The 20,794-nt window shown below is 49.5% G+C and overlaps 1 protein-coding gene across 2 annotated transcripts in view; it reads left to right on the top strand.

Moving 5' to 3' along the window:
* Positions 1-20,794, top strand: part of ASTN2 (astrotactin 2) — a 589,627-nt gene that overhangs the window by 403,255 nt on the left and 165,578 nt on the right. For both annotated transcript variants that reach the window (XM_074973795.1, XM_074973796.1), the window contains exon 17: positions 14,662-14,927. In XM_074973795.1, the coding sequence (XP_074829896.1) occupies positions 14,662-14,927 (266 nt within the window). The remainder of the gene's footprint in view (positions 1-14,661; positions 14,928-20,794) is intronic.

Raw genomic sequence — 20,794 nt, 5'->3', positions numbered from 1 at the left:
GTCACAATCCTGGCCTGGCCTGCGCAAGGTGGTCTGGATGATTTAATAGGCGTTTTCCATTTCTGATGTCTGTGGCAGCCTACAGATGGGTGGAATTGTGCTGTGTGAGCAGGACAGGCATGTGGCTGCTTTTAGGAGCATTACATAAGGCTCTTTATAAAGTCCAGCTGCTTCCCAGCATCAGGTTCGACGCAAGACAGTGCTATAAAGACAGGGTAGAGCAATGGTGGGCAACCTGCGGCCCGCGGGCCACACGCAGCCCGTCCGGGTAATCCACTGGCGGGCCACGAGATAGTGTTTACATTGACCGTCTGCAAGCATGGCCGCCCGCAGCTCCCAGTGGCCGCGGTTTCACCGGTTGCTCACCACTGGGGTAGAGGCTGCTTATTACAAGGTTCTTTCAAAAGACTTAAAAATAGCCCACCTAACTTTCTATATCTTGATGTTGATAAGGCGTTTGATAGTCCCCATATGACGTTCCCATAAGCAAACTAGGGAAATGTGGGCTAGATGAAATCTACTGTAAGATGGGTGCACAACTGGTTGATATTACCTCATCCTCAACCTCATCTTGGTTGATATTACCAAGATATTACCTCATCCCCCACCCCCCTTGTCTCTCTAATATCCTAGAACCAATATGGCTACGATGACACTGCACACAACAATGATTAAATGCTATGGTTAATAGGACCTCGAGGTTGTAGGGACCTCACGCTGTTAGGAACAGGGAGAGGGAGAGAACTGGCAGCCCAGGTCCAAGGTCATGTTGACTCGCCTAACCGAGGCTGGGGTGACTCATGGTTGGGAAGCTGCCTTTTCACACTAGCGGTGATTCAGGCAACCAGGCAGGATTTGGTGAGATGGCTCAGTAAACCATAGGAATCCTAGGGGAAATTAGCCATGGGGACGGAGAGGAGTGGGTGAGACATTGGACTTCTGGTGTGGAAAGGGTGGTCCTTGACTTGCACCCCATGAGATAAACTCCAGCACTGTCAAGGGGTTTGCTGGGCTACAGAGGGGCCTCTGAGGACCTGTAACTGCTTGGGGAGGGGAGGGCAATGAGAGAGGCCCAATCTTGCAGGAGGGCAGGTCTGCAATCCTTCCCCTAATGAGCCAGGCGCAATAGCGTGCACAGACTGTAAGGTCACAGTGCGGGCCTCCCAGGTCTCCACAGAACTAACACCTTGTAAAAGTCAGCTCAGCAATGATGCCTGCACTTTCCCCTTTTATAGGGTTTATTAGTGCGATTTAAAAGCCTTCCCCAGCTTTTTCCCAGCCTGGATATGCTGTTGGGCTGCTGTTATGGTTTTGGGAAATTTTCTTGCTAAATTTAGTCCTCGTGTCTGAGCCTGACATTAACTCAGAACAGGCCTGGACAATCCGAGGGCTGTGGAATGACTCTGCATCCCAGATGTTTTCCTTGTGGTACCTTTAGGACCAGCCCAAGGAACGTCGAAATAGGGTGCCTGCATCTGCCACTAAATTGTGAAAACCTCGAGTCGTGCTTCTGCCCAACCCATCTCAGTATCGGGGTCTCCCTAGCCCCAGTCCCAGCAAATGCTCAGCGCCCAGCCTGTCTACCACCCAGCCAGGTCAGTGGTCAGAGGAGCAAGCGTAACATTTCCCACGAACCATTGGGGCAGCCTGCCCCCTTGAGAAGTGTGGATTTTCTGTGGGAGCCAGCCCACACAGTCCAACCACGCTCCCCGCAATGGGCCTGCTAGAGGGAAGCAGGGTTCCTCTGGTAGATTCCTTTGCTAGGAAGTGTTCAGAAAAGGTTGTGGAGGACTAGGGGGTGGAGAGATTCCACCACTGCCTCTTTCCTCATGCCCGGTTCAAGAAAGGGGAATGTGAGGAATCTGAAGCAAATTCAAAATATGCCTTAATCCTAGACCATGCCAAGGGACTGTATAACCCCCAGGATAGCCCAGATACTCCTCTCTGGTGGAGGGACCATGGCAGGAGGCATTTCTGCCAGACAGAACCGTGGGGAGAACAACCTACATCCCAAGTTCCTCCATGATCTCCCATACCTTTGCCAGCTTGGGACCCGGCTCGCGCCTGTCAGCTCCTCAAATCAAGCTGCCCCTGAACCTTCCCACACTCCAGGGCTGGAACCCACGTGAAGGCGAGCACTAAAGGGTCTTTTCCTGTGGCCCTGCAGCGTTAGCTTGACACCCACACCAGTTACGTGGCTGAGCAGGAAGCCACAGCCCCGATCGATCGTAGATGGTGCTGAGTGTTCTCTGCAAGGCATTGTCACGTCCCATTGAGGTCAGTCGGAGTTGAGGGGGCTCAGCACCTTGCAGCGTCCGGGCCTGGGTTTGTATCAGAAAAGGGGCCAGGAGGGAATTTCCGTGGCAAAGAGTCATTTGAGAGATATCGTCCAAAACTAGCAGGAGCTGAGCTGTCGCAGTCAGGCCCTCAGGGCTCCCTGCTGAGTGCTGGCCGGGAGGGGTTCACTGTGCAGATTTCCAGCCCCACCCCCCATAAGATGCATCTGTGATGTTGTTAGGCACATAATGCCTCTGTTGCAGCAGTGGCCTTCCGACTGAGCACCGCAACTCTGTCTGGAAAAGGAAAGCCCGGTGCAGCAACTAAATGCAGCTCCCCATCTGTGCCTTCGGGGACTCATAACACTGGGCAGCTTCACCCCCGCCTCGTTATCCCCGCCTGCCTTGTATCCCACTTTCCGTCTGGCTACAGTCAGCTGCAGCCCTCTTCTTCTGAGCAGGAAGGCCACAAGCACCTGCCAGAGCTGTAACAGTCTCTGTGTCTGCACATGGTCCCTTGGCTGCATAGGAATCTCTGAGACAAGGAGAAAAGGCTCCAATCCACTAGTCTGTTCCTCTTGATCATCAGACAGAGAGTCTAGGCTCATTGCAAAGGGCTTGTATTGGGAGGCAGGGAGCCAGTAATACACCTTTCTGACGTTTCTCCCCACCAGTTCGATCTGGGAAAGCAGCCTCTTCTCAGCTGACCTATCAGCATTTAGTATGGGGAGGTTTCTGCAGAAAGTCCCACACTCCGTGATCAGGGGCTCTACCCTAGTTCACTCTTGGGGAAGGGGTTCTGGATTCCCCTAGTTTTGTTTTTCCCCACATGCTCTATCTCTCCAACAGGCTGCACCAAGCTGGGCTGCCTTTCTTTTTTACTGTGAATGTCGTGCCGGAGTGGCACTCTGTAACCCTAGGACAGCTGCAGCACCACGGTAAATTTCCACCCCCACATGGTCTTCAAAGGAAACATGCACAACACCTTTAAAAGACGAGCCTGGGAGCTTAAATTCATCACTTTGCTAGACATTAAAAATCATGGACTGAATAGAGACCCTGGATTTATGAGTTATTACAACAATCTGTAACCCTACTTCCCCCCGCCTGCAATGACTGGACAGATGTTAATGGGCAACTTCACCTTGAGTGGTCCCTTGAAATGTGTTAATTACTTATGCTAAACAATCTGTTCCACCTTGTATTTAGCTGTGATGCTCTGTGTACCTTTGCCAGACCTGAAGAAGAACTCTGTGTAAGCTTGAAAACCTGTCTGTGTCACCAACAGAAGCTGGTCCAACAAAAGTTAGTACCTCACCCGCCTTGTCTCTCTAATATCCTGGGAACAGCATGGTTACAACCACACTGCACATAATCTAGCTTTGGGTTTTTTTCCCCCCCGAGAGCCATTGCTCTGGAACACCACTAGAGGGCAGCAGTCACTCGCAGAAAGCAGATTCTTTAGCCATGTGCCCCACCTGATACACTTGAGATGAGGCTGGTTGCACACACACACACACACACACTGTCCCTCACATGAGCATGGCACACCCCATTCTCTCTCACACACGCACACTCCTGGCTTCATGTGCTTAGGCTGCTGCACCCACGTTTCCACAATACATGCTCACACTGTTACATGCATACACACATGGTCACACACACACACACAGCTGGGACAGATACTGCCGTGGACCAGTTTAGCTGCTGTATAGCCCAACGGGAGATTCTGCAGTGCCCAGCTCACGCTGGCTGTATGTATTCATGCTCCGTTCAATACAGTGCAGCCTTGCAATGCATTTCAGTTGGTATAAATATTGTGCATTCTTGTTGTTATTTACTGAGATCCAACAGTGTGCTTGGCATTGGGCAATTATTGTACAGGTGGATACATAGCACTGAAGGTGCCCTGCTGAGGTCTTTGTGGATATTGCAATCAGGCTTTCATGGCAGACCTGAGTAATGTTTGCCCATAACTAATAGCAGGCAGAGTTAAAGCTGTCAGACTACTTCAGAGCTCTGTTGTTTACTGCTCTAACAACGTCTTGATACAGGAGAAACTCCCAGGCAAATACTATGATTGATTTTCTTTCTAACTGCCTTTGGAGGAACCGGCAAACAAATGGGATATTATTGCACTAAGTAATAAACTGGCAACCCCAAGAAACTACAGCTGGTGCAGTGAATACACATCATCCATACATCCCCACTCCCCTCTCTCACAGTAGCAGAATGTCTAAGCCCTGGTCTACATTTAAAAATTAGATCAGCCTAGCTATGTCACTCAGGGGTATGAAAAATTCCCAGTGAGCCCTAGGTAAGCTGACTGAAGCCCCAGTGTAGAATTTTTCTGTTGATCTAGCTAGGGGTGCTCTGGGAGGTGGATTATCTACACTCCTGGAAAAAACCCTTCTGCGGATGTAGGAAGCATCTACACTCCAGCTGCAGCCCTGTAGCTGTGCCACCATTGTGCCTGTAGTGTAGACACGCCCCTGTGCTGTGCTGCCAGCTGTCCTGCAATCAGTGCGCGGGAGACTTGCCTGAACTTTCGGATGAGATGTAAAACTGAGGTCTGAATCCTCAAAGATCAAGTGGCTTTTCACAAGGGTTAGATGTGTTCCCCCAATTACCAGGGGAGATTCCGTCCTGGATAACTTCACATCTGCCTCCCTAAATGCCTCCTGCAGTTTCAGTTGGATACCACGTTTTTCTTCCTGTTCTGTTCTAAACTCTACCCCTGAGGTTGCTGCATTTTTGCAGCAGTGATTCCTAGTTTTAGAAGGATTTTGGATCCTTAAAACAAAAGGCATGATATGAAATCTCAGGGCCATTATCAAGGTCGTTGTCCTCTCGGAGATCTCCAGATGAAGAGCACTGTTTAGGAACTAGGTATTGTTATTATTTTAGTAGTAGCAGTATTAAGCTCCCTCTGGCATCCCAGCACTACGAAGCGCTGTCCATAGAACAGAAATCCTCCTGCAATTTTAACTTATCACATCACAGCCAGTGACTCCAGAATGCTGTTCTCATTTGCCTGTCAGTGAGGGGCTGCATAAACGGCTTTAGGACCGTGCAGGCAAAAAGTTCTGTCCCAGAATGGCCAATAGGTTACCTCTTCAGATTCCTAGGTGCTGTGCCTTGCTTCCTTCAGAGAAATACCCTAATAACTCCCACAAGTTGCCGTGATGCATCTATCGTGTGGGGCTTCTAAACAGATGTTGCTTGGTTTCACTGAGTCACTGCAGCACTAGCAAAAGCCCATACTGACAAAAAGGCAGATAAGGAATCGCTCATCCATCACAGTGGATACACTGTACTCCCGCCCCCATTGTCATGCCCTGCATGTGCCCCGCCCATCCCTTAAAGGTTCTTTAACAAGGCTTTGGGTCATCCCAAACGTGACCACCCTCAAAGACATTGTCCCACTGGCCCCAGGACGCTTTGAGAGAGTATTTGTGTGAGTACCTTGGGAGATGATATACTGTACCTTAGAAGTACCTATGTAGACCTGCACTGTAAAGCTGAGTTATTTTGGATCTGCCCAACTTTCGTTGAAGACAATGGGAGTGTTACTATTGGCTTCACTGGAAGCTGGTGCTGGCATTTCAGTGTTACATTGTAGGATCTAATTTTGATCCTTTCTAAGCCACTGGGAAAACTCCCATTTATTTCACCAGGTACACGGTTGGGCCATAAGCGTTTCAATTCAAGAAGCACCCACTTATCGGGGCCTTGGACTAATGGCATTTGGGAATATCACGCAGAGACTGGTGACAAAAACCAGACTGAGCTCCCAGCAGTAAGTCAGGCTTCTCCAAATCAAAGTCAATTTCACCCTGCAGAGATAGGGCCAGGCTGTGAGCCCTTTACTCACACAGATAAGGAGTGAGTAGCCCCATTGACCCACGAGAGTAACTTCCGGAGGCAAACTTCTCATGTCACCTGTGCTTCATGTACAAGGGACAAGCCTGTTTTCTAGCCCTGTTTCAAAGAGACCATTACAGGTTGGGTGTGTTGAGAAGTCTTGAGATTTCTGCATCAGAGTTGAAAATGGTCCATCCCCTCAACACCAGATTTCAGCACCAGTGGGAGGAGGAACAAGGTGGGCCTGTTGACAAGTAGTGTCAGCAAGGGGTCATTTCCCTCGTATAGAAGGGCTCCAAGGGAAGAAAATATTGGAAGCCAAGACCTGGGTCTTCTTTCTCTCTTTAGCCTCCTCCATCCTCAGAGGCATAGGGCATGCACCAGTTTCCACCATTTATTTCAGCTGGTCTGTTCAGGCTTCTGAATATCATGTGGCAGGATTTGGCTTCTCTCTCTGTTGTTCTGCATAATGTTTCTCTAGGCCATCCTCTTTTTTTTCTCTTGTCCATCATATCACTTGCTGTGAAAGTTGTGTTGGTTGTATCCTTCAAGGGTGTCCTAAATATGTCCATCGTTGTTTCCCTACCATAGATGATGTTTTAGATTAGTTTGCTCTACTTAGAATTTCTGATGTTGCAAGCCTCTCTTTCCAATGAACTCTGAAGATCTCATGCAGACATTTATTTGGAATGAGTTCATCTTCTTATAAATTTCTGTTGTAGATTTCCATGACTCTGCTCCATAAAGGAGGACAGACATGATGCCAGTATTAAAAATTCATATTTCTGTGTCAGTGCCAATTATGCTATTTTTCCAAATCTTTTCATGCTTATGGAAGTTGTTTGCTACTCTTTATGTTCGTTGCTTAACATCTAGCCTGGTGTCACCACGATTGCACATCTCACTCCCTCGATCTGTAAAATGACATTTCTTCTAGTGTTTCTTTTTCCAGGCTAATGGTTGCTTTTGGAACATTGATAGCCATATATTTTGTCTTCTCCTTGTTAAGGAACAAACTTGTTTTGCTGTATCTGCCAAAAGCTGGGTCTTTTCTTCCATTAAGTGATGTGTTGAACTAAGTAGGACAATAAGAAAAGCATAAGGTTTCGTGAGCTACAGCTCACTTCATCGGATGCTGTAGCTCACGAAAGCTTATGCTCAAATAAATTGGTTAGTCTCTAAGGTGCCACAAGTCCTCCTTTTCTTTTTGCGAATACAGACTAACACGGTTGCTACTCTGAAACCTGTAAGTAGGACAATGTCCTCAGCAAAAATTGTACTTTATCATTTGCCCATAAAATTCTTTCGTTGCCTTTTGCAATTATTTTCCTCACGACATAATCAGTGACTAGTGCAAATAATAGTGGGGACATAATACACTCTTGTCTTATTCCAGTTGTCACTGCAAGCTATTGGCTGATTGTCACCGTCTCTGACTGCACAATCAGCATTATCACATAGATCCTTGATTGTTTTAATTTTTTTTTCCTGGTATTCTGTAGTATGCCCTAATGTTCCAAAGTGTCTCTGTGTATGGTGTCAAAAGACTTTTGGAAATCTATAAAACTTATCACAGTGGCTGCTTGCCACTCCTCACTTTGTTCTATAACATTTCCGAGAACAACAGTATGGTGAGCTCATGAGCTTAATGGTCTAAAACCTGCTTGCTTCTCTCTAAGTTGAAGAAACAGCTTGTTTCTTGATGAGTACCTGGCGGATTTTGCATATGCCTTTTTTCCAGGAAAACAGAGTAACTTTTTTTTCATTGTAATATCTCCCAAATTAATATCAAGTTCTAGTGGTAGGTCTTCATAACATATTTCTAGTAATTCACTTGACCTGAGTCACCCAGCTCTGAATACATTTCCACTCTAAATAAGGCAAAAAAGTGATCGGTCCCCTCTCCGCGTTCCTTCTCATATGTGAACCCACATCAGAAAGCCCGCAGCCTTTAGGCATTGCACCCTGATCTTCTCAGACAACTGAAACTCATCAGAGAGAGAGGCCCAAGGAGTTCACTTCCCCCTTCTTAGTTCCTCTTCGGACAAAATTAATGGCAAGTTTCAGCTGTGAGGCAGGACTGTTTTAGAGGGACGGTATGGAGGGACCAACTCTAGGGAAGTTGATTATTCTCCATGGCTGGTTCAGTATTCTTGTTTGACTGCTACGAAAGGGGGAAGTTGGTCGGACAATTTTTTTTGTGATTTGGCTTCTAGGAACTTACCTGAGATCCCACCGGCTTGTTTCACAAAGGCTCCCCAAAACTGCCATCCACTGCTGATGTCTTTGGGGCACTGCCGTCCTGGGCTGGATGGGAACGGGAAATTTAGCACCAAACAGTTCTGTAGCCCTTTCTTAATCTGCCGGGCTGTCTAGTCTTCCAAGCCCTGTTGCTTGCAGTTGCGCCCCATGTCTGTGCAGGGCAATGGAACACCAAATATTGATTGAATCCCATTGCACTATTGAGCTAAGAAACAACCACCCCTGAGACCAAAGGGAGCCCAGTCTGAGAAACGAGCCCACCGTCCAAAGTGTTTAGGGATTCAATTGTAATAAAGAAATGGCATAAATAGCCCAGTTCCCACCTTGTCCCAAAGAATGCTTTGTTAACAATTCTAGCATGACTCGCCTGAGTCCCTGAAGAATCTCCCATTACTGAGAGCCCAGGGTGAACTAGCCACATAATCAAAGCTCGCTGACCAGTGAGGGACCTCCCTGGTCTGCACAAGTATCACAGTCCCCTTGTCCTTTCAAGGAACAGTTGACCTAGCACCTTGATTTTGCTTTTTGACATTGATAGGTGAGATCCTAGTACCTCCAGCAGGAACGCCTTGCTCTCTTTTCAAAGAGAAGTCATTCTGACCAAGGTTCATGGTGCCAAATCATTCAGAAAATTTGGGGAAGACGCGGGTAGTTTCCATTGGTCACAGGTGAAGGGGAATGGACTGCACTCCCGTTTGAACTATTTGGCTGTTAAACAAGAAATAACCCATTTTCCAAAAGGAGCCAAGGTCAACCTCTCGAGGTCCAAGTCAAAGTCCTGAGATCCTTTGTCTATCGTCAAAACTGATGCAACCTCTCTCTATGCTGCCCTGCCAATGTGCTCTAATCCTGAACAAGCTGGGACCCCATTCGAGGGCAAAAGGGGAGTTCATGGCCCATTTGCTCCTTGGCTTCTTCAGGGATTGCCTTGGTCTGCATACAAAACATAGGGCTTTCTTCTACCTATCCACATTCTCTCCTTTGAGGGTAAGAGAGAGAGGGATAATCCCAGAAGGGTCCCACGCTGGGAAGGACCTGTCTACATGCTTCCTCTTGTCCCTGGAGTTTCCTTTGTACCACACCTCCTAAGCCTCTCCCCCCGCTTCCACGTGCCCTCTGTCCCACACTGGCACTTTCCATTGGCTGGGGCGATGAAGGTCAGCATGATGGAATTTGACCTGGAAGGAACACAGGTTAATGTTTGTTCAGTCCAGTCATTATTTTCTGTGTTATGGTAGCACCTAAGAGCCCAACCACCATTGTGCTAGGCCCTGTACAAACACCTATCAAGAGGCAGTCCCTGCCCCAAAGAGCTTACAATTTAAATAGACAAAACAGACAAAAGGCAGGAGAGGAAACAGAGGCACAGAGAGGGGAAATGGCTTACCCAAGTCACTGGCAGAATTAGGAAATGAACACAAGATTTCCGATTCTCCGTCCAGTGCTCTATCCACTGGACCATGTTGCCTCTTAATGCTAGGCTATTTTCAAACATATTTCCTGAAGGGTGCATTGTAGAATGCAGTTGTTCTGTGGGGTCCGGCTCTGGGAGGGAGTTTGGGTGTGGGAGGGGGTGAGGGGTCGGGCTCTGGGAGGGGGTCTGGGTGCAGGAGGGGGTGTGGGGTCCGGCTCTGGGAGGGAGTTTGGGTGTGGGAGGGGGTGAGGGGTCGGGCTCTGGGAGGGAGTTTGGGTGCGGGAGGGGGTGTGGTGTCTGGCTCTGGGAGGGAGTCTGGGTGCGGGAGAGGGTGTGGGGTCTGGCTCTGGGAGGGAGTTTGGGTGCGGGCTCTGGGCTGGGGCAGGGGGGTTAGGTTCAGGAGGGAGTGAGGGGGCGCTTACCTCGGGCAGCTCCCGAAACTGACTGGCACAGCCCTCTGGCAGTGGCTTCTGGGCAGGGGGTTGCCGCAAATCACTGCCCACAGGCATCGCCCCCACAGCTCCCATTGGCCGCAATTCATCGGGACGGGGGCAGCGTGTGGAGACATTCCCCCCCTCCCCCGCGGCCACAGGGATGGTGCTGGCCACTTCCGGGAGCAGCGCGGAGCCACGGCAGGTAAGGGACCCTGCCTTAGCCCCGCTGCCGCGCTGGACTGTTAGCACCCCAAATCTCCCGGTTTGGCTGAAGTAGCCACCGGGAGATAGAGCATGACTCCAGGAGACTCCCAGCGAAAGCAGGAGGGTTGGCAACCCTACCTTGACCTCTGCTGAGACTGGCCACCAGGAGGCCAAGAAACACACAAGAAGCAATTTGTGTGTTTGGGAGATTTGGACATCGGCCTACTACTAGACAGTGCCCTGAGACCACTGTGGGCCTGATCTCCCAAATGAGCGCCTACAACATCCATTGACTGTGTCTCTTACCAGACCTTACCTCAGGCCACCCACAACCTTTAGACGTTGAGGCTTTTGGCCAATACCCATCAAACCATAGATGCCAGGAGGGAAGGCTCCATATCCCACTGTAAATGCCCTATGTCAACTGGTTCCCCTTCTCTTCCACTTCCATGCACCTTCCTCACATCCCCTCCCTCCCCTGCGCTGTCTGAAATCTGGAATGTAGCCTCCCCTCGTGATGCCTTTCCTGGGGGTTGCTGCGCTCACTCGACATTTGCTGTTACACGTGCTCTTTGTTTGGCTACGTAACACAGATCTGTTTCAGCTGTATTGGCTTCCTGAAAGCAGACAGACTCTATCCCCTGGATCATCCCACCTGGGAGCCTCTTGCAGCCATAAAGCTGTGATCTTAAATTGTGTTTCAGACTCTTTAGGTGAGAGACCACTTCTGCTGTCAGAGAAGAGGCCGCTCACTGGGAGAGCAAAAGCCTGAAGCCTGTTCTCAATTTTTCACTCAGATCTTATTCATGCAAAGCTCTCATTGATCTTGGCAAGAGTTTGGCTGAAGCAGGACCTCTGGATTTATCTGCTTGGAATTAGGGCGGCCAGGAAGTTGCACAGTGGTTGCAAACACTTGAATCTTTTTCAGAAAAAAAAAAAAAAGCATTGTGCTAATGTTGTAATATTAATTAATAACACGTCTCCTTTCATCATCGTATCTCAGAACACTTTGCAATGAGGATTGAGCGTCGGACCACCCCCACCCCACCCCCCGCTTGGGGTAGAGAATGTTACGATCCTCATGGCAGGAGCAGGATTTTCTTCTTAGAAGAAACCTTTTCCTCCAACTTACCTTCAAAAGCTCCTTTGCCTTGTGTCGGGTAACCTGCTGTTTCACTTTGGGCTTGGTTTGTTCCCTACCCAGCAAGCTCTTCCATTGATCTATATTTGGGACTGACCCAGCATCGTGGTCTCACGTGACAACGCTGTATGGGGAGGGGAGGGGTTATCGAGATGTGTCAGCTTGGTTCTGGAGGAGAGACCTTCAGAGGTGGCAACGGTAGAACTCCATGCTGCAGCCGGCTCCATGAGCAGCAAGAAGGTCATTCCAGGTCCCAGTCCCCCTCACTGCAGAGAAACATATTTCTAACATTCAATGTATTTCCCACCCCCTTTCTAGTCAGTTTCAGTGCCCTACTCCTTACTATATTCTCCACAACAGATAGGTAGTGGTCACAGGGCAATAGTGGGGAGGGAACAGGATCTGAACCAGAGTTTGACATGGCCTCTTTGGAGATGGAACATTTTTTGGCTCAGGGACTGTCACATACTATCTATTTGTGCAGAACCCAGCCCCAGGGAGCCCTAAGGTGATTGATATCTAGGTACCACCCTAGTTTAAATAATAATAATAATAATAATTAATAAAAAAAATTAATAAATAATTAATTAATACTCAATTATAATGATCACAGGGCTTGTCTCACACCAGACAATGGGGCTATCAGGCCAGACAGCTGGTTCATGTAACCTAGAATCTTGCCCAGTACTTGATGAGTAAGAGTATATCGTGATGCTCGCCATCCCCAAGTGGTGTGTTTCTGTGCATTGGGGAAAAACGGGAGGTTGGGGGGGCATCATTACTTCCTGACCTCAGCTGCCTGAAGCTTTCTGTCTTTGATCCTCACAAAGACCGCACCTCCCATGGTTTGATGCACCCAGAAACCCACAGCAAAACCCCATTGAAAGTGCTTCACTTGGTTTTGCATGTCCGAGACCTGAAATCCCACAACAGCCACAGTCTCCCTGCAAAGTTGTCTGAAAGGGTCAGGAGCCTTCCAGCAAACCTGGTTTGGAATTAAGGCGCTGTCTCTGGGTGAGCTTCCATTAGTGTTGGTGGTGTATTGGACCACACCATTCCTAAGCAGTAGAGCTGGTCCGCTTTGATTTTGTTGACTTTTTTCCAATGAAAAATAGTGTGTTTGTGTTTGTTTCATTTTATGTTTTCCTAAATGAAAATAATTTAGATAATGGCATAGAGAATACACTTATAAAGTCTGTGGATGATACCAAGCTGGGAGAGGTTGCAAGTGCTTTGGAGGATTAAAATTCAAAATGATCTGGACAAATGGGAGAAATGGTTTGAAGTCAATAGGATGAAATGCAATAAGCATAAATACAAAGTACTCGCCTTAGGACGGAACAATCAGTTGCACACATACAAAATGGGAAATGACTGCCTAGGAAGGAGTACTGTGGAAAGGGATCTGGGGGTCATAGTTGATTACAAGCTAAATATGAGTCAACAGTGTAACGCTGTTGTAAAATGTGGAAGTGTAGTACTCATTTTGTGCTAGGCAAGAGCCCTGCAGAAGACAGGCTAACCTTATTATTAATAGTGCGAGATTTGTAGAAGTGGGGCTTGTGCTAGGCGTCTGGGAAAATTGTTTGAGATGCTGTTTTTTGACCTTGCTTTGATAAAATTGGAATGTAGACTGTAGCAGAATTTGTTGAGAAAAATAAGATAGCAGGTAGGAATATGTATAAACAAACTGCAGCTGTGATCATTACTGCTTGTAGCAAAAAGGTATAAAGGCTTTCCTCAATTGCTTATCTATGGAGCCCTACCTGGAGTGAGGCAGATTCCCTGCCCGGGTGTGTAGTTCCCCTCTTGCAATTGCTTGAGAATAAACGGTCTCTGATTTGTTACAACCCACCTAAAAGTGAAGACTCTGTTTTCTTCCACACAAAAAAGCAAACATCATTCTGTGATGTATTACCTGGAGTACTGTGTCCAGTTCTGGGTGCCACATTTCAGGAAAGATGTGTACAAATTGGAGGGGAGGGATAGCTCAGTGGTTTGAGCATTGGCCTGCTAAACCCAGGATTGTGAGTTCAATCCTTGAGGGGGCCATTTGGGATCTGGGGCAAAAATTGGGGATTGGTCCTGCTTTGAGCAGGGGGTTGGACTAGATGACCTCCTGAGGTCCCTTCCAACCCTGGTATTCTATGATTCTATGAAAGTCTGGAGAAGAGCAACAAAAATTACTAAAAGTCTAGAAAACATGACTTGTAAGGGAAGATTGAAAAAATTGCGTTTATTTAGGCTGGCGATGAGACGACTGAGAGGGGACATGATAAAAGTTTTCAAGTACATAAAAGGTTGTTACAATGAGGAGGGAGAAAAAATATTCTTCTTAATCTCTGAGGATAGGACAAGAAGCAATGGGCTTAAATTGCAGCAAGGGCTGTTTAGGTTGGACTTTAGGAAAAACTTCCTAACTGTCAGGGTGGTTAAGCACTGGAATAAATTGCACAGGAAGGTTGTGGAATCTCCATCAGTTGGGATATTTAAGATCAGGTTAGGTAAACACCTGTCAGGGATAGTTTAGATAATACTTAGTTCTGCCATGAGAGCAGGGGATTGGACTAGATCACCTCTTGAGGTCCCTTCAAGTCCTACGATACTATGAAAAATTTCTTTTCTGATGGGTATGTTCCCTTTTATTTCACTGGAAAAAGGGGCAGGGAGGGAAGAAAATAAGGGAGACAAAGGGGAAAGGGCAACTGAAAACCTTTTTTTTTTTCCAAAGACCAAAATTTTTTGGTTTTCATTTTATTGAAAAATCAAACAAATCTGCAAATTTAAACACAGAAATGTTCATTTCTTTAGAAACATTTCACTGAAAATACATCCCATTTTTCAACCAGCCACACCAAACAGCAATGTGAAAATCTCATGTTTCTCTTTATCTCCCTTCCCTTCTCTTGTGCCTCCATCCTAGCCTGGTCCCACACGACCTGTGCTGTAAGCAGCTGCATTTTATCCTGGCTGCTGTGGTGTTCGGTTTGGCGACAGAAAATGTTTGATTGGGCTGAAATGTATTTTCCACTGGTCTTCTCCCCCCCCCCCCCATTCCCTAAACAGAAACGACTGAACTCGGTACCAAGAAGGAACTCAAGTCCATGCCATTCATCACCTACCTCTCAGGCCTGCTAACAGCTCAGATGCTCTCGGACGATCAGCTGATCTCAGGCGTGGAGATCCACTGCGAAGAAAAGGGCCGCTGCCCCTCCACCTGCCATTTGTGTCGGCGCCCAGGCAAGGAGCAGCTCAGCCCAGCCCCGGTGCTGCTGGAAATTAACCGCGTGATGCCCCTGTACACTCTGATACCGGACAATGACACAAAGGAGGTGAGTGAGGTGGTGATGAAGCCTGCTCTGGAAACTCCTCTCTCTCTCCCTGCTTTCCTCACCTCTTCTCTTCTTCCCGTCGATCTCTCTATCCAGTTTGGAAGCTCTTTGGGGAAATTCTTTGTATTTTTGTTCTGTGTTTGTACAGCCCCTAGCACAATGGGGCTCTGGTCTATGACTGGGGCTTCTAGCCACTACCGCAAAACAAATAATACCTCTCTGTCATAGCCATTGATCCTGCACTAGCCGCCACAGTATCTGAGAGCCTACCCAAATTATCCTGACCACCATAGAAAGGCCAAAACATGGCATTGTGTCCATGTGTCTCAAGCAGCCTGGGAGCATCCCTCCCTCTCCCCCCCACTCCCCACCCCCCAATCACTCCTTTTCTCACTGTTTCTTATGAATCCCTCTCTCTCTCCTTCTCCCCAAATCATTTTCCCTTTGGATGCAAAGCAGAACAGTACCGGCAGCGTGTGTGTATGTGTGTGTTCGTTCTGTCCCTATCGGTCATCCACGGCTGAAAACAGAGCTCAGGGTCTTTCCCATGGACGCCCCTTGAATTCAACAAACCAGGAAAATGGCTGCCTTGTATGTAGGATCAGGACCTGGAGTGGCACCCCTTAAATGTGCCTGGGGAATCTGGTGGAGACTCTCAGTGCCCTAGGACTTTGCAAATTACAACCTACATCTCTACCCATCCCTTGCACAGGGAACAGGGCCTGGGAACAGGCCCCTGGGATTCACCCAACCAGCCACTGGAGGTCACTGTTACTCTAACAGGTGCAGGCGAGGCTAGGATCAGCCTTGCCTCTGGCACTGGTTTCTCTCCTGTCTCTTGCTCTCTGCAAATCCTGCAGGAACGTAAATGTTAATCAGATGTAGATTTATTTGCTGGTTTCCCCGGTCCCTGCTCCCCCCACCCTCACCCCCGGCCCCCAATCCAAAAATGACAGACCTGTTTAAAGTCACTTATTAGCACCAAGCCTGCACTTGATTAAGGGGCTCAGAGCAAGCCAGCGCGCGGCAGCTGTGGGTGGGACGAGGGGAGCTGCAGGTCTGGAAACAATCCCAGCCCCGAGTAGAGGTGTGGCCACCTAGTGCGATTCCCCCGCACTCTCCCACACCCTCAGAGGGCAGAGCACCTCTCTCTCTCTCTCTGCGTCCTTCCCTTCTCCTGGGCCTGTCCATCCTTCTTTCTGCCCCTTGCTCTCCTTCCGTCTCTTTCTCCACCCCATCTGCCTGCCCCTCTCCATGTAGCCATTTCTCAATCCTCTCTCAGTCCCCCTTGTTTCTCTTCCGTCCGTCTTTACCTGCCCCCCAATCAGTCTGTCCCTCTTTGCCACTACCGCTGCCTCTCATGATCCCTCCATCTCTCTCCAACCTCTGCTTCCTTCCATCCAGAGGAAGAGTCTGCACTCCCTTGGCAAAGGCTCTCCATTCCCCTCTGAGCCCTGGATTGGCCCAGCCGGCCCCGATCATGGCTTTTAAAGCTGCCCATCCTTTAACTAGGCTCGGGAGCTCCTCCCGCTTGTGGCAGGTGAAGTACAGGAGGCTTGCAGTCTTCCGAAGCAGGTGGAGCCCTAGCTGGCCCACCTGGACCTGGAGACCTCAGACTGGCAGACTTCATGGCCCCGATGCAGCCATGATACTAGCCTGGGCTGCGCCGGCGCAAGCTTCTTCTCCCCCGGCCCCCTTTGCAGTGAGGGAGCATAGACGATGGACATTGCTGGCTCTTGGTGTCAAAGCAGCCTCCATGCATCCACCACCAGCACCATCCCATCAGCATGCCTTCTCCTTCCATGTGGGAACTTCTGCTGGGACACTGACAACCCCTCTTCCCCCAGCCTGACCCAGGAATGAACAGGGTGGGATTTCCTTTGAGAGCTGGGAGAGACAAACGGGAGGCTGATGCACACACTGGCTTCTTCCCTGGCCGCAAGACAGGAGGGAGCTATTTGCAGCTTCACGCAGGCAGCCAGAATAACCCAACAAGACAATGGCGTCTCGGTCTCCGGAGCGCCCTCCCTTACTCCTAGCAACACGTCCACAGTAAGGGTGTTGGGCAGTGACAGACAGTGAAGGCTGCCGAAGGCCAGGGTGGATCCAAGAGGGATTCGGGAATCAGTAGGCCATGTGTGTGTGTGTGAGCAGGCGAATAGCCTGGAGTGGGCACTGAGCCACACTTATGCCGTTCGGTAGGTTGGGATGTTACTGCGATGGGGAGTGGGGACAGGGTTGTTCCCTCGGGATGCTCTGCAAGATGTCAGTTTGTTTTGGGGAAGGGGAATGGGTTCACCAGCAGGCAAGGGGTTAATGGAGGAGAAAAAAGAGAGAGAGAGAGACCAAGCCAGTCTAAAGAGCTCCTGCTGCTACTGCTCATCCACCAGGAAGTAGGACAGCTTCTCCACCCCTCCCTTCCCCATACACTCGCTTGTGCAAGGGGGCAGTGTGGCCTTCCAGTCTCCTCATCTCACTCTCCTCCTGCAAAGCGCCCCATCACCCCTCCCTCCGCCGCTACCATGATGCAGTCGTCCCCTCCCAACCGCCTCCTCCCTTTGGGTGCCCAGAGATCAGATCTCACTCTTCCCAGGCTCCGAGCAGAAGCAAAGTTCCCATGTGCCCTGCCCTGGAAGGGCCTCCGGTTTGGCTTGTGAGTTGGACACGGGCTGCGTTTCTCCAGCAGCAGCGTCACTCCCTCCCTCCGTCCCGCGGAAGAGAGACTGTCCCACCGGCCGCAGCTGGAACCGAGCCCCGAATTGTACTTTCTGCTGAGGCCCTGGAAAAACCAACCACCCTTTTACGAAGACTTTGATTAATGCGCGCGTGCTCCTCCCTGCACCTGCTAAATTTGCACACAGAGAAGCATGCCCCCAAAGGGAGCCTGTCTCTGCAGGCGGGGGTTCCATGCAAATTTGAGGGAGAAAGAGCCTTCCCTCCCTTCCCCCAACACTTTCTGCATCAGCAGCTGCTCCTGCCAATGGCGGAGCTTGGATCTGAGCTGCACATTCTCTTGCGCCTGTGCATCCCATGCCAAAGAGAGGGGGAAGGCTGCTCTGAGAACGGCAGGAGAAGGAGTCGCAGAGGCGGAGGGGTGCAGGAGAACACTGCACGGAAGGTCAGGGAAAGTCGATGTGTATGGTGTTGGCGGATGGAGTTCAGCTGAGTACATGTTATGTGCCAGACGGTGACCATGTGGCACCATTGCACAGCAGCTGTAACCCGGCCTAGGCCTCCTCTGTCCGGCTGGAGTCTCTGATGCTTGCCTTTGTTACAGGCCTCACTTACCCACCCACGGTCCTGCTAGGGGCCCTGTTTTTGTCTGGGGCAGGACACAGGTAATTAACTCCTTTTGTCTTCCATGTCCACCCCCCACCACAGCTTGCTCTCTGTCTTTTGCTGTCAATCTCTCTCTCTCTCAGTTATTTCATATCACTTCCTACATTCTTCTGTTCCATTCTTTTCCCCTTTCTCTCTTTCCTCCTTTTTATTTTTTCTTAAAACCTTTTTTTCATCTGGTCTGCCCGCCCCTTTCTCCCCATTCCTTCCCTCCGCTCCTCTCTTTCTCTGATCCTCTCCTCCTTGTGCTTCAGCAGGTTATTCCCCCCCCCCTTTAGCTCTCCATCCTCTGTTGACTGAGACAGCTCCCCACGTCTTCAGAGCCAATCAGCTGTAATTCACAGCCGCCAGCCAGGAACCCCCAGTAAGAACTCGCCGTCGCTTCTGTGGGAAACTGAGTCAGGTCTCTCCGTCCCAGTGTGGGGAGAGAGCCAAGATGTTCACGGCATCGCTCTTAGAGCAGGCTCGGTGCCCTCAGCATGATTTCTACTGGGGAGAGCGCAGCGTCCCCACTGACTGAAAGAATTGGGGTTGGAATGACGCAGGCCCTCTATTGTAAAGAATCCTACAGGGTCAGGATTGCTGGTAGGAGAATAGGCAGTGGAAACTTTCATGACACCCCTGGGCTAAGTTCACTACCTACTGAAATTGATCCTACCAAATTGTCGCGGCCAGGGCATGGGCGGCCAGGCCGAGTGGGCAGGGCCGGAGTCGGAAACCAAGAACCGACGCCAAGGTCAGAAACCAAGAACCAAAGCAAGGCGAAGGAGCAGGGTCTGTCATAGACCCAGATGGGGATCCACCTGGTTGCACAGACCACTTCTTGGTGTCCCCATCAGGCTTAAATAGTGTGCCTGGAGCAATCAGGGCCTGTACTTCGCTCCTCCAGGCTCACAGCCTGTCGGTCGCTGCTGGCCCACAACTGTTGGGTGGTGACATGGGTAAGCAGCTGCTCAGTGTCCAGCAGACCTAGGTTCTAGCTGCTCCGTACACTGACAATTCCTACTCCTACAGCGTTCTCTGAGTCCTCCCCATGCAGAGAGGGAGTGAGCTAGGTTCGGGGACTTTACTAGCTGATAAAGGACCAAACTGAGCCCTGGCTACCAAGTCCCCATCTCACTAGAGGAGTTCACCATAGTATCTGAGCAGCTTACAGCTGTTCATGGGGTTTACCCTACACCACAGAGGTGCAGGGCAGATTTAGTGACTTGCGTGAGGTCACACAGAGATAGTGGCAGAGCCAGGAACTGAACACAGGTTCTTTTGAGTTCTAGTCTACAGGCCCAGCTACCAGGCCATTCTTCGTCTCCACTGGAGTCACTGGGAGCAGTACCCTCCCCAGCCAGAGCTGAGTTATGCGCACATACAGATGTGCACCATTCTTCTGCCTGTCCCTCCCCTGCATTGAGTCTTTGCCCTGTTTTGATTCTTTGAATGTTTCTTTCCTGTTGAGGGCACAATTGTGAGCTACTTTACACACCAAAGCAAGGATGCAAGAGGTCACCAGCTTCCCCCTGCGCATGCTACCCCATTTCATGGGTCAGTGCTTGAAAGGGACGGCAGCTTTCAATGCAGGGTTACTCCCCATCCTGCATGAACCGGCAGACAGGGGCTTGCAGTGGGAAGAGCTTTGACTCCTCCCTCCCTCACCATGCACCAGTACTGATGGGGAAGTGATCTGTACCAAGCATAAATCTGGCACAGATAACTTCCCCCACCCCAGAGTGTGGGGAGACCAGGAGGAACCAGGTGACTATCGAAGTCCCACTGCGGTTCCTGGCCTGCTCTCAGGGCGGCGTAGCTATCTGCTGCCCCTTGAGTGGCACAGGCTGTAAAATGACACACTTGCCCTAGGTGATGATTTGCTGTAAGGAACAGCAACTCTGTAAGAGAGCAGAAGGTAAAGATAAGAAAACATTGACCGGCAACGCATCCTCTTCCAGCATCAAGCTTGAGGACTGGGGCTGGTCTCCACCAGTTGCGGAGGTAGAGATATTTGTTGACCTTGAGCACAAACAACAAATGCAGGTGTCTAGGACTCCTACTCAAACTCCAAGATGTCCGGTCTGGTGTGAATACTCAGCCCAGAGAGATAGACTTCACTGCAGCAGCCATTCAACACGAATCACCCACAAACTAGTCTCGTGTTTTCCTCCAAGCACAGGATCCACAGTTATTCCTCCAAAAACTCCCGTTTGCTGTCTGCTGTTGGAGTGGGTAATACTCAATTGATGTAGCTATTGCTCTCCTGTGGAGTATCTGCAAGCAGATAATGAGTTCTTCGCATTTATTTAGTAAATAACCTGTGGGTTGACTCTTTCATAGTGAATATTTGAATTTTCCTGTGTGTTGCCAGGCTGCAGCTGATCAAAAAGTCACATGCTGGACAGTATTTCTGATTGCAGATTGGATGCACAAGCACTTATGCCAGTGCTTGGGTCTGAGGATTCAAACTTTACTTCCTGCAAATACTTGGACACATGGATCTTCAACATTCTCTTTCCGCAAACGTTTTCCCAGCGACTTAA

This window comes from Natator depressus, chromosome 16 (assembly GCF_965152275.1).
Source record: "Natator depressus isolate rNatDep1 chromosome 16, rNatDep2.hap1, whole genome shotgun sequence".
Lineage (NCBI taxonomy): Eukaryota > Metazoa > Chordata > Testudines > Cheloniidae > Natator > Natator depressus.
This window is presented reverse-complemented; position numbering and strand designations above follow the sequence as displayed.